At 31.2% G+C, this 15,118-nt stretch overlaps 1 protein-coding gene across 1 annotated transcript in view; it reads right to left on the bottom strand.

Moving 5' to 3' along the window:
* The window catches only part of LOC108914519 (structural maintenance of chromosomes protein 2-like), a 54,323-nt gene extending 39,205 nt beyond the window's left edge, over positions 1-15,118 (bottom strand). Inside the window, exons 1-5 of the mRNA XM_018720341.2 lie at positions 15,046-15,118; positions 14,632-14,819; positions 5,976-6,170; positions 5,742-5,924; positions 5,471-5,686 (exon numbers count right to left, since the gene is read on the bottom strand). Of these exons, the coding sequence (XP_018575857.1) occupies positions 5,471-5,686; positions 5,742-5,924; positions 5,976-6,170; positions 14,632-14,655 (618 nt within the window). The 5' untranslated portion in view covers positions 14,656-14,819; positions 15,046-15,118. The remainder of the gene's footprint in view (positions 1-5,470; positions 5,687-5,741; positions 5,925-5,975; positions 6,171-14,631; positions 14,820-15,045) is intronic.

Genomic DNA, 15,118 nt, shown 5'->3' with positions numbered 1-15,118 from the left:
CTTTGCCATTAGAATCAGTATTAAATTCCGCCTAGTATGAAACGTTTTCCTATTTAAAATTTAAATCGAGACACAAGTTGATAATAACGTCTGCTCGAAAGATGCCGAAAACACGTGACACCTTATGTGCGTAGTAAATTGCTAACTAGCTGAGACATGTCGGTACTTGTTCATTCTTCGCTGATCTGTTGAGGTGTACGGAGGTGGTGCTTGCGAAGCTAAGAAGACGATGGGAATTTGGGCTGGTGGTCGACTTTCTTCCTCACGTTAGCGTGACAGGTACCGCTTTCATGCGGGAGAGTACAACCCTTGGCGTCTGTAATACCAGTCCTAATAAGATAAGGGTTGTCGCCTTCAAGGGGTATGTATAGATAACGCTTTCGTTTGTGCGCATACGTGCGAACATATTTTGTGGAATTCGGTTGCTGGCGCTTCCAACTAATTATTGTGAGGCCCCCTATGGCTATCAAATAACCACCCCCACCCCATTACCTGCCTCTGCAGCCACCCTCTGGGCCCTTTTGCAGCATTCCCTTAGCCAAACTGGCAAGTTTTTTTTGTAATTTTTTTTAAATTGTTTCAATCCGCAAATTACGAAAAATTAATTTATGAAAATTAAATATAGAAAAGCAGGAAAATTTTTTTATTTGAAAATTAGATCAAACTGTACTCCCACGAAAAATTATAATAAAAAATCAGAAAAAATTATTTTTTATGTAAAAATTACATCAAACTAAACTTTACTAAAACTGAACTTTAATAAAAAATAGTGGCAAACATTATTTTACAAAAAATAAAATATGAATATTTTTAATGTAGTCAATAGTAATTTTTAATTGAAAGGAAATACCCTATAACGTTCAATTATGCCCTACAAGTCGCTCATCACCACAACGGATGTGTTTAGTTTGAAATAATGCCGTCGAGATGTTTGAATCGCGCTAAGAGTATGATGCCAAACAATTATATTTTTGAATTTGCCCTAACCACAAGACAGCCATTTTTTTTATCGTTTCGATAGCCCGTAGGCCTTTCGCGCTCGCGAACGGATTTTAAGCTTTTCGCGTGTGGCTGAAACCTTTCTTTTTTGTTGGCAAGGAAAAATCCAATGATTACCCTTAGGTAATCGTTTAAGATAGACCTCTACACGACCACGGGTACCTGTATCAAGCCAACATATTTAACTGTGTATTGAATCGGTACAAACGACACGCCTTACAATGCAGAAAAATCTAACAACTTACCCTTCGTATGCCTTGTTTCTTCATGTCTCTGTAGTTCTGTTGTCTTGTTTTGAACTTCATGCCTTTCCAACGCTGCTCTCTCTCTGTCTTTCCACTGTTTATAAAAATAATAATATAAATATTAATTCTTTAGATATTTAGCCGCCATCTTGTCGTTGTTAAATAATTTTTAACTTTTTATAGAGACCCTGTAGCTATTGTTTTCTCAACTGCTAAAATAACACCCTATATAATGCTGGTTTTAAATCGAATTTTTCTTCGTTAAATAATAAACGTTTGAGTGAGTGTTGTCTTTAATATACCACTATATTTTAATTTACTGCTAATGCTATTTACTTTTTTTTGGTCTGTTTTTTCCTGTTGAAATAATGGTTTTTTGTCTTGTTTCTCCATGTCTCTGTCGTTCTATGGCTAACATTCATACCTTTCCAACGCTGCTCTATCTCTCTCCCTTCCTCCCCCTCTCTCTCTCTCTCTCTCTCTCTGTATTTCCGCTATCTATAAAAATAATAATATAAAAAATAATTCTTTAGATTTTTAGCCGCCATCTTGTCGTTGTTAAATAATTTGTAACCCTGTAGCTATTGTTTTTTCTCAACTGTTAAAATAACACCCTGTATAATGGTGGCTTTAAATATAATTTTTTTTTCGTTAAATAATAAACGTTTAAGTGAGTTTGCTGTATTTAATAAGCGGTTTTACCAGCTAAATTATAGTTTTTTTAATTAATTATAGAATTTTTACTATGAAAAATAATTTCATCTAATTGCTGTTTAAGACTATAACTACAACAAAGCTACGTTTTTATGTTGAAAATATGAATATACACTTACCTTTCTTTATCCGAAAGGACACACACAAAAAGCACCACTCACTATAATAGTCCAAGAAACTTTTAATAAAAAACAAGTAGAGCAGACTCGTTGATTTTATGACAATAATAATTCTAATTAGATTATTAATTAGAATCACGGCTATATTCGCGAAGAAAGCCAGCATATAGTGCAGTGACTGCAGTTGATAATCGTGACATTGAAACAGGCTACTTGCTTATTTTGCTGAGATAGCAGTCTGAAAAATAGGCAAAATTAATCTTATGAAGATATCCGTGTAACCTCAGCTGAATGCCTTCCACAAAAACAACATTCTCACAGTATTCTGAGCTTACAAAACTTAATAATTTCATGCATTACGTCAAAGGTTTAAGAAGGTTTGCTGTAATTTCTACTGCAGTTCCAAGGTCTTCTGTTTTAATCTCTTTTACGTAAGTCATAAAAATTGCTGCTTAGTTGGTTTTACTCTAAAAAGCTAAACTGACCTTGGTACACACTTGTTTAAAATAATATATAAGTTAATCAAGTGTTATACATAAAACTCCTTGTTTTAAACTGCGTTCTCAACCACGAAGTAATGATAATTTTTTCCCAACAGCTTCTTTTAAAACATTACTGCAAATCGGTTTAGACCAGGTCAATGACCAACTTAAGATCTCCACACTTTAAACTAAAGACCCTGTATATACTTTCGATATCAAACAATGTTCTGAAGTTATTTCTTTTTAAGAAGTGTGATAAATGATTCTGTCAGTGAATTAAAACTATCACCTATAAGATATCTAATTAAAATTTATGCCGACAAAAAATTAAATGAAATAAAATGTCACATTATACTTTTTGACTTAACATATTACAATGTATGCCGATACTGTGATTTGATAGGAAATAACGTAGCAGGTGACAAGATTGTACGCACATGCATTGAATTATAAATTTAATGTTGAAGCTCTCACCAATTCAAATGAAGCATAGGTCGAACATGTGCCCCAAATAGAATAATATAATGATTGCTGTTTATAGTTCATTAACTTCTCCTACTCTCTTATTGGTATCAAAATACAATTTTTGCTACATATAGACTTTAAATGAATTAAGCTATCAGTTACAAGTTGTTCTGCATATACATAATACATTCCACAAAGTCGAACACCAGCATGCATGCGTTGAAATTTAGAGTTTTATTATTGTTCGTGTTTAATTTTGAATTTCTCCGTCAATCCTTTCTATGCAACCCTTGAGTCATAATATTTAATTTTAAATTTAGTACCAATAAGGCCCAGTTACTTGTTTCTACATATCCGTTTCAATTTTACCTTTAATTTTGAATTTACCAGCAATAATGCCCGGCCAATTGTTTCTGCGCATGAGATTAAATATTACATTTAATTTTAAATTTCCCACCAGTGCGCACCCTGCCGATTCTTACTACGCAACGCAAACCTTTAAATCGTGTTATTTAATTTTAAACTACCCTCCGAACCATCCGAGTCAATCACTCATCTTACAATTTGTACCTGTCCGTTAATGTTGCTTTCCCAGCGATAAACCGCGTCGTCAAGTTTGAATTTTCTCCAATTTGAATGTCGCGCTCTGCTGGGCCAATTCAATCTACCGCGAATTTGAATGCTGCATTGATCGAACACGTGACTTAAATCGAATGATGCAATACCGAATGATGCGATAACTCTCATAATCTCTTCTAGCTATCAAATTATAATTTTGCTGACTTACAATTAGATATTTTAAAGCAATAAGGTATTAAATTAAAAGTATATTCTGCACATAATATGTTTTATCAATATATTTTTTTTTTTTTTGTTGATCTTAAATTATAATTTACCGCTAATCTGGGATAAATCCAGTTACCACATATGCGGCGCCAACCTTTGATCTATGCCGACAAAGGACGCCGACAAAGGATCAAAGGACGCCGACAAAGGACCAAAGGACGCCGACAAAGGACACCGACTTTCCCACGGTCCCCGAAATTTTCCCAGTCTAAACCGTCGCTATACCTACTTATAGCATTTATTGATAGTACCTATATTTGTTGTTCTCTCATTACCCTTGACAAAGACGAACACATTTTGGATAATTATTTATTACTAGCTGTTTACCAGGTACTGCTGGTGTAATTCAATGCTAGTTGGGGCATATTGTCCATAGAATAGTTGTTTGCCGTATTATCAGCAGTTAGATATCTTTTGCAAACCCAGATTTCTGGTATTGAAGAACATTGTTTGACTTCATTTAATAAAATTTTTTAGTGTTTATTTTTGAATTTATTTAGCTTAATATCTTTAAAATAGAGTAAAAAATATTATACATCTACTTAAATCGCCAAAAATATGCAATACAGACATAATCACAACTTGTACTGTTTTGGTTGATCTTTTTTTAACAAACAACATATTTTAGTTTGATATATTCTAGAAGCATTTTAAAAACGTTTTTTTTTCAATTACGATTAGTAGTACAATGTAAAATTCCTGACCATAAAATACACCCATATTATTGAATAAAAAACAACTAATAGAATTTTAGATTAGGAATGCTAATCAGTTTAATTTAAAAAATCTGTGACTGCATTTAACTGTAGGCAAGTTCGGTATTGACATTTAGATGCTCTAGATATATCCCTGTCTTTTCATCCCTTATAGCTGTTTTACATTGACAATTTATTCATGAAAAAATTGACAAAGTTCTTCATGAATTAATTTACGAATTTATTGGTAAACAGTGTGGTTTTACAGTGCTACAGACTTTGTCAAGTTTTTTGACACATGAATCGGCTCTACCAACAAATCAAAGCAAAAAAATTTCAAAAATGTCACCTTTCCACTAATAATTATTGTAGTGATACAACAGCGGTACCAGTTTGACACATATCATATAAATATTAGTTCAGTAAAAACAATGCAAAACTAGTATGACGCACACAATTATTTACATATTCCAATAACATAACCTCATTACTGATCTGACGCTGGAAATCTGTTGGGTTAGTACTTCCGAACTTCACGAAGAAATTGACGAAAATTAGAACATGTTCTAATTCGTCAAGAACTTGATGAAGAAATTCATGAAGTTATTTGACAGCAGATTTGGTGCAATACACTTGTCCAATTTATTGATGAAGCGACTTCATGAATTAATTGATCAATAAATTGTCAATGTAAAACAGCTATAAGGGATCTAAGGGATCTAAAACACATCTGGAGCGTCTAGATGTTAATACCTTTAATCTCTTAGCAATAGCAATTCCAATAACTCGTATATTAGCAATCAAGATTCATGTAATAAATTATTAAGGATTATTTAGTTAATATATTTCATTTAATTTTCGAATTTGACAGAGAAATGTTGAAGAATAATAATTGAAATGTTTACCTCTAATCCTTCCAAAATTGTTTTTCCAGGAGGTGGGATTAATTTTGCATTTGCGCCTGGCAGCAAAGTACTGAAGATTGAGCCAAAATCTTTAGATACCTGCTCATATGCTAACTTTAAAGAATTCTTCTTTTTTTGATCTAACTGTGCCATAGTGGCTAATATTTTCTTTTTATCATTTTCTACAATCTTTTGCTTCTTTCGCAATTCATTAAACTGAAAATTAATAATCCTTTTAGTTGAATGGTAGACAAAAAGAAATACGACTAACCTGTTTCTCTTCATGTTCGAACATACTCTGAGCTTTTGTATTTACTGTTCTGCCTAATTTATTTTTTTTCTCTTGAGCCACTTTAATTCTTCTTTCCAAATCTAAGCCTTCTCTATGAGAAAGTCCTTCTACATCTTTCAAATATACGTTGTCATTTGATATTGTTTTAGAATATTCTTGTTCCTGTAAGCAATTTAATGAAAATTATTGAAAATCTTTGTTAGTAGTATTTACCTTTGCTTTCGCTTGGTTAAAAGTGTCTTGCAATTTTTTTATTTCATTGGTATGTTCCTTTATTTGCAAATGTAATTCGTTGTTTTTTCCTATTAATTCTTCTTTTTCGTTGTTTTTCTTTTGTATATCTTTATTTTTTTCAGCTATAATGTACTTTATTTTTTTCACCTCATTTTGTAGACTCATTACCATTTCCTAGTGAGAATAGTATATTTTAGTATCATTAGAGAAACTGAGAATTTTGCTCGCACATTTGTAAATAAGTGAGCAAAATAGTTTCTTTAACCTCTACAATAACTGTTATACAATGTTTTGTCAAATTCTGCTCATAAATGTTAAAACAATATTAAAAATACAATATTACTAGATATGGTAACACACACATAGTTATCTTAAATTGACAATTCATTGAGTTGATGCCCTAAAAATGTAAACCTACTATACACTATGCAAGTATTTATTTCACAATTTGAGAGATACCACATTTGGACTTCTTTTACTAAAGTACTCTCAAAACAGCACAATTTTTAATTTTTCATCGGATCACTTAACAATAGGGATAAGGGCTGGCATATATCCATATAACTGCAGGCATAGTTTACAATGTAAATGAGTTTAGAGAAAGTCATTTTTCAAAATTATATATATTTACAAATATTAATTTTTTTGTAAATTCGTCCATTAACTTATTGAACTAATGATCAGTTGTTTTTAATGTATTTTTTGGATATTACATTATCTATGAAGAAAAAATAAGTAAATAAAAAATTTATTAAATATATCCAAAATTAATTAAATAAGCCCTTGTGCCAAAAGGATCGGTCAAGGGTTATTTTTTATGGAAATAACTTTACCTAACAAATAATCTCATCTTGAAAAAAAAAAAAATAAATAAAATAATAAAAAATACATATCTCTACCTGCAGGGTGTCCCAGAATAACGTGTACAACGGAAGACCACAGATTCGTGGACTTAAAATAGGCAGATCTAGGCTAATTCACCTATATTCGAAATCGCTTAGTTTGGTCGCTAGATGGCCTCAAAGTTAGTAAAAATTTTTTGAATTTTGTAAATAACTTGAATAGGTATTAATCGATTTTGATTATTTTTGGGGTGTGGATTTTTGTTTTTAGTCTACACATTTTGGTGTTATACAGAGTGTTTTTCAACACCTACAAAATTGATGTATGGTGATAATATCCTTTCATAACTTTTTCCTCTTTCGGAAAACTATTTTTTATCTGATAGGTGATTCCATTTGGAAGTTTTTGGGCCTCTTGTAGAATTTTAATTAAATAAGCGGTTTGGGTACAAAAAAATATTTTTTAAATGTCTACATTATCCTGCCACCCATATTATAATTATCAAAGTGCTAGTAGGCACTGATTTTGTAGGTTGATTACAAATTAGAGTTATTTACAATGTGCCTAATTTTATTCAAATAATTAGAAAAAACAATTAAATTGATTTTATTTAAAATTTTTGCAAAACACATCCGAGTTATTGGAAGGTGTGCCGTTATTACTCAGAGCTAACATGTGGTTTATGCACGATGGAACTCCACCACATTTCACTGTAAATGTCCGATAGTATCAGAACCGAAGATTTCTTTGTCGATGGATTGGTAGAAGGGATAATGCTCCTGTTAACTGACCTGGACGTTCACCAGATTTAACATCTTACGACTATTATCATTGGGGCAATCTGAAAACAACAGTGTATGCTTCCACATATAACACTGAAGAGTTGTGGAGGAATTTCCAAATTGCCATAAATGTTTTTATAATAAGTTGTTGTAAATTTAATAACATCAACTTTGTTATTTATCTGTAGCATTTTTGGTTGTTTTTGATTGTTTTTATTAATTATCTCAATAAAATTAGGCATGTTGTAAATAACTCTAATTCGTCGTATGTGTATGTATCCATATCATAAAATAAAGTAACGTGGTATATTTTATCGTAGTAAATATTCATTAAGAATATAGGCCAGTTAACAGGAACATTATCCCCTCTACCGATCCATTGACGAGGAATAGTGGTGGCGCATGAACATTGATTGAATGTGGTCTGTTTAGGGTTGTCATATTTGTTGAATTCAATTCCGGGATATTAAGTGCCCGGAGAGCCTATAAATTAGCCGCAGTAGAAAATTTTTAAAATTTTCAAGGTCATGCGTTATCCTGGCACTTCTGAATTTCAAGGAACAATCCATTTATACAAAAATACAGACTTTCTCAAGAACGATTTTTGAAATTGATACCTTTTTGAAATATCTACTCACGAGTTACTTACTGACTGTATAAATAAATTGGAATAAACTAAATATATTTTATTAAATTATTGAATATTGTTTATAAACAAAAAAATCGTTTGTGAAGTTTACCAATGATTCAACGAATTTTAATTTTCGGTTTGTTCCACTAATTTCAATATTTAATTGTGTTTTTGTAAAAACGGAACCCTATTCATTTTAATAACTATAATATCAATAGACGCCTAAACGAAAATATTCACATGTGCCGCTCGCAGAAATAAACCACCACATATCATGTACGAATATTAACTGCATTTACTGCAGCAGTGACTGTCGTTGTTGCAGCCACATAAGTCCATACATTCATGTACTGGGTCACGTGCCTGATTAGCCAATAAAAACAAAGGACGTATCTAATTGTTCGCTGTGCACACATTTTGTATATGAGGTTGCATATATTGAAGGGTGTAGCTCGCGTCGTAATAAATAATAATATAAGCTCCTAAATTTATTTTAGCGTGAGAACATTTGGATTCTTTAAATACGTTGTTGATATTTAATATGATTAAATACATAAAATTTTATGTGTTCTGAAGCTCCGCAGCTCTCATGGTAAAACCGCCACTGACGAGGAATCTTTAATTCAAATACAACCGGACATTTACATTGAAATGTGGTGGAGCGCTATCAAGCATAAACCACATAGCTGTGAGTAGTAACGGCACAACTTCCAGTAACTTGGGTTATGCAAAATTTCTAAATAAAATTCCCTATTCAGTCTATTGGGTAGAATAACAGTGCCAATAATAATGCTATCTCAAACAAGATTAAACTGAAATTATAGTCAACGTACAAAATCGGAGCCTACTAGCACTTTGTTAAGTATTGTAAGTGGGGTGGCAAGATAATGTAGACATTTAAAAAATATTTTTTTTGTACTCAAACCGCTCATTTAATGAAAATTCTATAAGAGGCCCAAAAACTTCCAAATGGTATCACCTATCAAATAAAAAATAGTTGTCATTTTTGTCCGAAAGAGGAAAAAGGTATGAACAGATATTATCACCACACATCATTTTTGTAGGAATTGTGAGTTTTAAAAAACACTCTGTATAACACCAAAATGTGTAAATTGAAAGCAAAAGTCCACACCCCAAAAATAATCAAAATCGACTAATACGTGTTCGAGTTATTTACAAAATTAAAAAAATTCTCACGAACTTTTAGGCCATCTAACGGCAAAACAAAGCGATTTTGGATATAGGCGAATTAGCCTAAATCTGCCTAATTTGAGTCCACAAATCTGTGGTCTTCCGTTGTACACGTTATTCTGGGACACCCTGTTTATACAGGGTGTTTGGTTAAGTTGATGCATTCCTTGCAGGAGGTTATAGTAAAAACGATTTGTGATATATTTCCTTAATATACCATATTCCGAAAACGCTTAGTTTCCAATCTACAGGGTTTTAAATAATATTTTAATAAAAAATGCTTTATAAATATTGCGGAAACCGCTCAGAATATTTTAATGAAATTTTACAGGCTTTGACAGTTAACAACAATACACGTTTTACAATAAAAATATTGTTTTCAGTTTCACCAGTGGCGTGTCTAGATATTGTTAAAGAAAAAAATGATACAGCGCTGATTTTTCTTAAAATAAAAATTATTTTTGAATTCCTTGTTCAATTTTGAAGAGAAAAGGTATCTCGACTGTTTTTCTCATGACGCACCGTTTTCGAGTTAAATAAAAATAAAATCGATTTATTGCATGGCGTAATTCGGTTCCAATAGTTTGAAAAATAGAAATTACGCACTTAACTGCTTCACACTCAAACACTCAAAGTAACAGCTATTATTAATTTTGTCAAACAATAACAAAAACAAGTGCACAGCCAACTTGCTAATTTCTGTTTAGATAGTGACTAGTGAAACTGATAAAATTTTTTTAGACTGATATTGTTAACTGCGAGGAATAATATTTTTTTGTAATAAAATTGGTACAAAAAAAAAGCTGAGTGCATTATTTCTGCTATTTTTCAAATTATTGAAACCGGATTATGCCATGCAATAAATCGATTTTATTTTTTTTACTCGAAAAGGTGCGTCATAAGAAAAAAGTCAAGATACCTTTTCTCTTCCAAATTGAACAAGGAATTGAAAAATAATTTTTATTTTAAGAAAAATCGGTGGCGTACAATTTTTTTCTTTAAAAATATCCAAAGACGTGCCTGTGTGCACGAAATTGGTGAAACTAAAAACAATATTTTTATCGTAAAACATATATTATTGTTAATTGTCAAAGCTGTAAAATTTCATTAAAATATTCTGAGCGGTTTCCGAAATATTTATAAATTTGCATTTTTTTATTAAAACTATATCACCCTGTAGATCAGAAACTAAGCATTTTCGGAATATGGTATATTAACGAAATATATCATAAACACGGTGTCCCAAAAGTGACGCCCGTCCTTCTGGGTTTTGATTAAGGGGACAAAAACAAATTGAAAATCAAGAGTGGAAAATTTTCCGATTGTTTCTTTGTCGAGTAATTCAAAAAAATTATTCAAAAAACTAAAAATAAACATTTGGGCTGGGTTATTAAATAATTATGTAGTTCAGAGCTGTATTTGCTGCAGCTGCCATTGCTGGATGACGTTCCGTTAGCAGTTAGACTAAATTATTGGTTTCAACATGATGGAGCTCCATCACATTATGGTTTACGAGTATGAAATTATCTGAAGCAAAACTTCTCAGACAGATGGATTGGAAGAGGTGGACCATGGCCTCCTAGATCACCAGATCTGAATTCCCTTCTTTTGGGATTATTTAAAACAAAAGATTTACAGCGAACCTATTGTAAATCCAGAAAATGTATAAGTGCGTATACACGCTGCTGTCGCGTTAATAAACCAAGAGATGTTACAAAGAGTTCATGCTTTAATGTTGAATCGTAATAATCTTTGTCTTGAAGTAGAAAGCAACTTATTTGAACACCTTTTGTAAAAACAATTTCTATTATTTAAGCACAGTTTTAGTTTATAAGTTTCTTCCTCTCTATTTTATAAATCTATTTTATTATTAAAATGTTTTTCTCTATCCTTTTCAGGTTAAAATAATTCCTTACACCCAGGTACAACCGACAATCGGAAACTATACTTGCCTACTATTAGTTATAAATTATTTGTCTTTGAGATAAAAAAATGGATTTTAATTTTTTTAGTTTTTTGAATAATTTTTTTAATAATTCAAGAAAGAAAAACAATCGGAAAATTTTCCACTCTTAATTTTCAATTCCTTTTTGTCTCCTTATTCAAATCCCAGAAGGACAGGCGTCATTTTTGGGACACCCTGTATATCATGAACTTTTCGAAACGTTTTTAGACCTACCTAGAGAAGTAAATGCAATATACAGTTTGTCCCTGGAAGATGTACCGCACTCTTGTAAATTTTTTTATTGTTGTTTTTTTCGAGAAAAAGTTATTCTTGATAAAAAGCTTTGATTGTCTTGGGAAGCCATGGGTAGTAATCAAATATATTAATACATACAGGGCATTCAAAAAATTTCAAAATGTGAAATTTTCCCTAAGCACATTTAATTTTTATTTTCGTTAAAAACCGTTTTTAACAAAGTTGTTCGAGAACTCAAGAAATGCTTAAATACGGGGTTTAGTCAAAAAAGAAGAATAATCACATTCTGCAAATAAGAAGACGAAATTTTTAACTATCTTACTTAAAGCAGACAGAAATTGTAATAAATAAGTAAACTTTTATTTTAAATTTAATATAATATAAAAATAGCTTAGTAGAACATCATCGGTCAAGGTTTCTTGATGTTTTGAGAGACATATCACTCTCTTCCTCAGAAATAACTCTATAAGTTTCTGAGATTTTAAAAAGACCGATATGTCTCGCAAAATGCCAATAAACTTAAATCGACGATGTGGCAAACCAAATAAAAGCAGCTTTTCTAATTAAAAAATAGAAATAATAAATTAGAACTAGAATTAACAACAAGTCCTATTCAGCTTATAAACATACAAGTAATACACATTTTTCTAATCTTTCGTTTATGGTGGCAACAGGTTTCCGAATTTTTTGCTAAAGTAAACCAATGTTATCGTCAAAATCGTTTGAATATACTTTTTGCTTTTGGTATCCCCATAAGAAATAATCTAAAGCGGATAAGTTAGGTGCCCGTGCAAGCCAAGGTATTGGTCCGTAGTATCCAATTGACTTGTTCGGGAAGTGAACGTCAAGCCAGTTTCTCACTAGAAATGTGGAATGTGTAGGGCATCCGTCTTGTTGAAATATTAGTTTTCTTCTGAACTTTAAATTTTTGTTACCTAGTTCTGCCAACATAAAATTATTGAGAATTTCAAAATACGAATTTTGATTAAGATTTTCTTCCAGAAAGTAAGGACCAATTATTTTATGATACATTAAATCACACTAGACATTTTAAAAATTTTTTACTATTAGTTATCAATCGAAAATTTGGATATTTAGCTAAGTATCTACAATTTTGAGAGGAAACCATGCTATTAGTTGTGAATACTCGTGAATATTCATCAGTAAATAAAATATTGTGATGAAAGAATCTGTTTTCAATCAGTTTCTCGCCCATTGTTACACAAAAGTCCAAACACCGACCATCACTCAAGCAATTTATGATTAAATATTGGTTTCAATGGATAGATTTTGTTGTATACTAAAATTCTTTGAAAATGAGATCTGCTAATATTTATGTTTTCTGACCTTTTTCGGATCGAATTTTATAACTGGCTTGCGAACTGCTCTACGAGTTACAATTACATTTGGATATTTTTCAGTAAAAATTTGTATTGTATATCGATATGAAACATTACCGACTCCATAACATTCACAAGGTAAATTCGTTGCTCCAGGGTTACCATTATTAATAAAAATTATTGAGTGGGCAGTTAATAAAAATAAATATATTCACTTTGGCATTGATTGACAATGCGATTATTATTCTTTTCTTACTAAACCCCATATTTAAGCATTTCTCGAGTTCTCGAACAATTTTGTTAAATACAGTTGTTAACGAAAACAAAAATTAAAGGACACCCTGTATGTTTTATTACATATTTCATGGCTTTCCAAGATAGGCAAAACTTTTTATCAAGATCATCAATTACTTTGATGTCTGGAAACCAAAAAATAATTCTGTTAGAATTTTATTACATTATAATTTAGAAAGTTTTATTTATGTTTAATAGACGTTGCTTTTCTTAAACTGGCGATTTATGACTAATCAATCATACAGGCCGACAAAATTTCAAAAAAGGAAAAACCCAGAAAGCAGACAATACGTCCCCGAAGGTTTTTGATGCGCTGAATCCGAATCTGGTCTCAGAATTGACCCTAGGTTTGCGAGATATTCTAACCTAAATGTGTAAAAAAACACGGTTTTTCAATATATTCAAGGTTATGCGAACAAATTTCTTTTCTAAAAATGAATTACACCACTAAAAAGTAGAATCAAACCAGCGGCGGCTCGTGGTTTTTTGAGATGGGTGGGCAAAACATTTTTTCTCTCATGTAACTTAATATCGTATAGGAATAATTGCACTCTACTGGCCTACTAATTTATTTTCTATATAAAAATTTTTTTAATTTTCTGTTAACAAATGATCCGCAGCTTTTTTCCCCTTGCTTACATAAAAAATCCCATAAATCTTTCAACTACTTTACCACAATGAACATATCTAAAAACTACTACATTGATGCTCTCTATTAAATTATTTTGAATAGTTTTTGAATGGCTGCTAAAATTAGACTTTTTTCTAAAACACTTTAAATTAATTGTCGTACCTTGAAAGTAAGTTTACAAGCTCACGAAAATTGCCTTGATTAATGGAATTATCTGATTCATTATGGTCCTTAAATCTTGTTCTTGTGTAGCTAAGTAAATAATTATATCAATAAAGTGCTTTACAATGTCTATTTTCGTCCACGACTTTATTATGTTTTAAAATATTCTCACGAAATGCGGAATCAAGAAAAGTTTGAATGTTTTTTTTTTCCTAATAATTAAATTTTAATGATGAATATGTATGCTAATTCGATCGCTCTTGTAATATGTTTCAGATCTGAATATCCTAGATAGTTCCACGGTGTTTTACATTTTTTATTACATAGTAAGCAATTCTAGCAATATAATTTGGTTTTGGTTTCACTGCCTTTTAACCACTCATATTTATTGTACCAATTTTTACTAAATGATCCGTTACTTCTGCAATTGTTTTTATTTGTTAAATTTTTCATGTCACTCGTAGATTTTAATTTTGAAATAAATAATTTATCATTGAAAGTCAACGTACTAAATTTTTTATCTAATAAAAAAATTAACACTACATTAACATTGCTACTCACCAATTCGCGAATTTCACTTGCCATTTTGCTTTACTCCAAACTATTAAACAATAAAAACTTTTGCCTAAACCACCACTAGAAACCCTAACCTTGTCTAGGTTAAACATAAACAAACGACAATAGGCAAGTTCGGTATTAACATCTAGACCAGGGGTCGGCAAGTAATTTTAGGTGGGCTCCGGATACTTCTGAAAATTTTTAACGAGGTCCAGAAAAAAAATTCATATTTTTTATTTTTTTATTTTAATTTGGACTCAAATTTAATCTGCTTACTAATTAAGAACTCAAAACACTCGCACAATTGTAAAATACTAGAAAAGATGATAAGATTCGCACTTAAACGTAAAAAGCAATTTTTAAATAATTAAATTTGAGTAATTAATACTTTCAAAAAATTTTTGGCCAGTATTTTACCTTCCGCGGTCCGAACCTGGACCACGGTCCACCAGTTGCCGACCCTTGATGTAGACGCTCTAGATGTGTTTTG

This window comes from Anoplophora glabripennis, unplaced genomic scaffold (genome assembly GCF_000390285.2).
Source record: "Anoplophora glabripennis isolate ALB-LARVAE unplaced genomic scaffold, Agla_2.0 scaffold1193, whole genome shotgun sequence".
NCBI classification, from domain to species: Eukaryota; Metazoa; Arthropoda; class Insecta; order Coleoptera; family Cerambycidae; genus Anoplophora; species Anoplophora glabripennis.
This window is presented reverse-complemented; position numbering and strand designations above follow the sequence as displayed.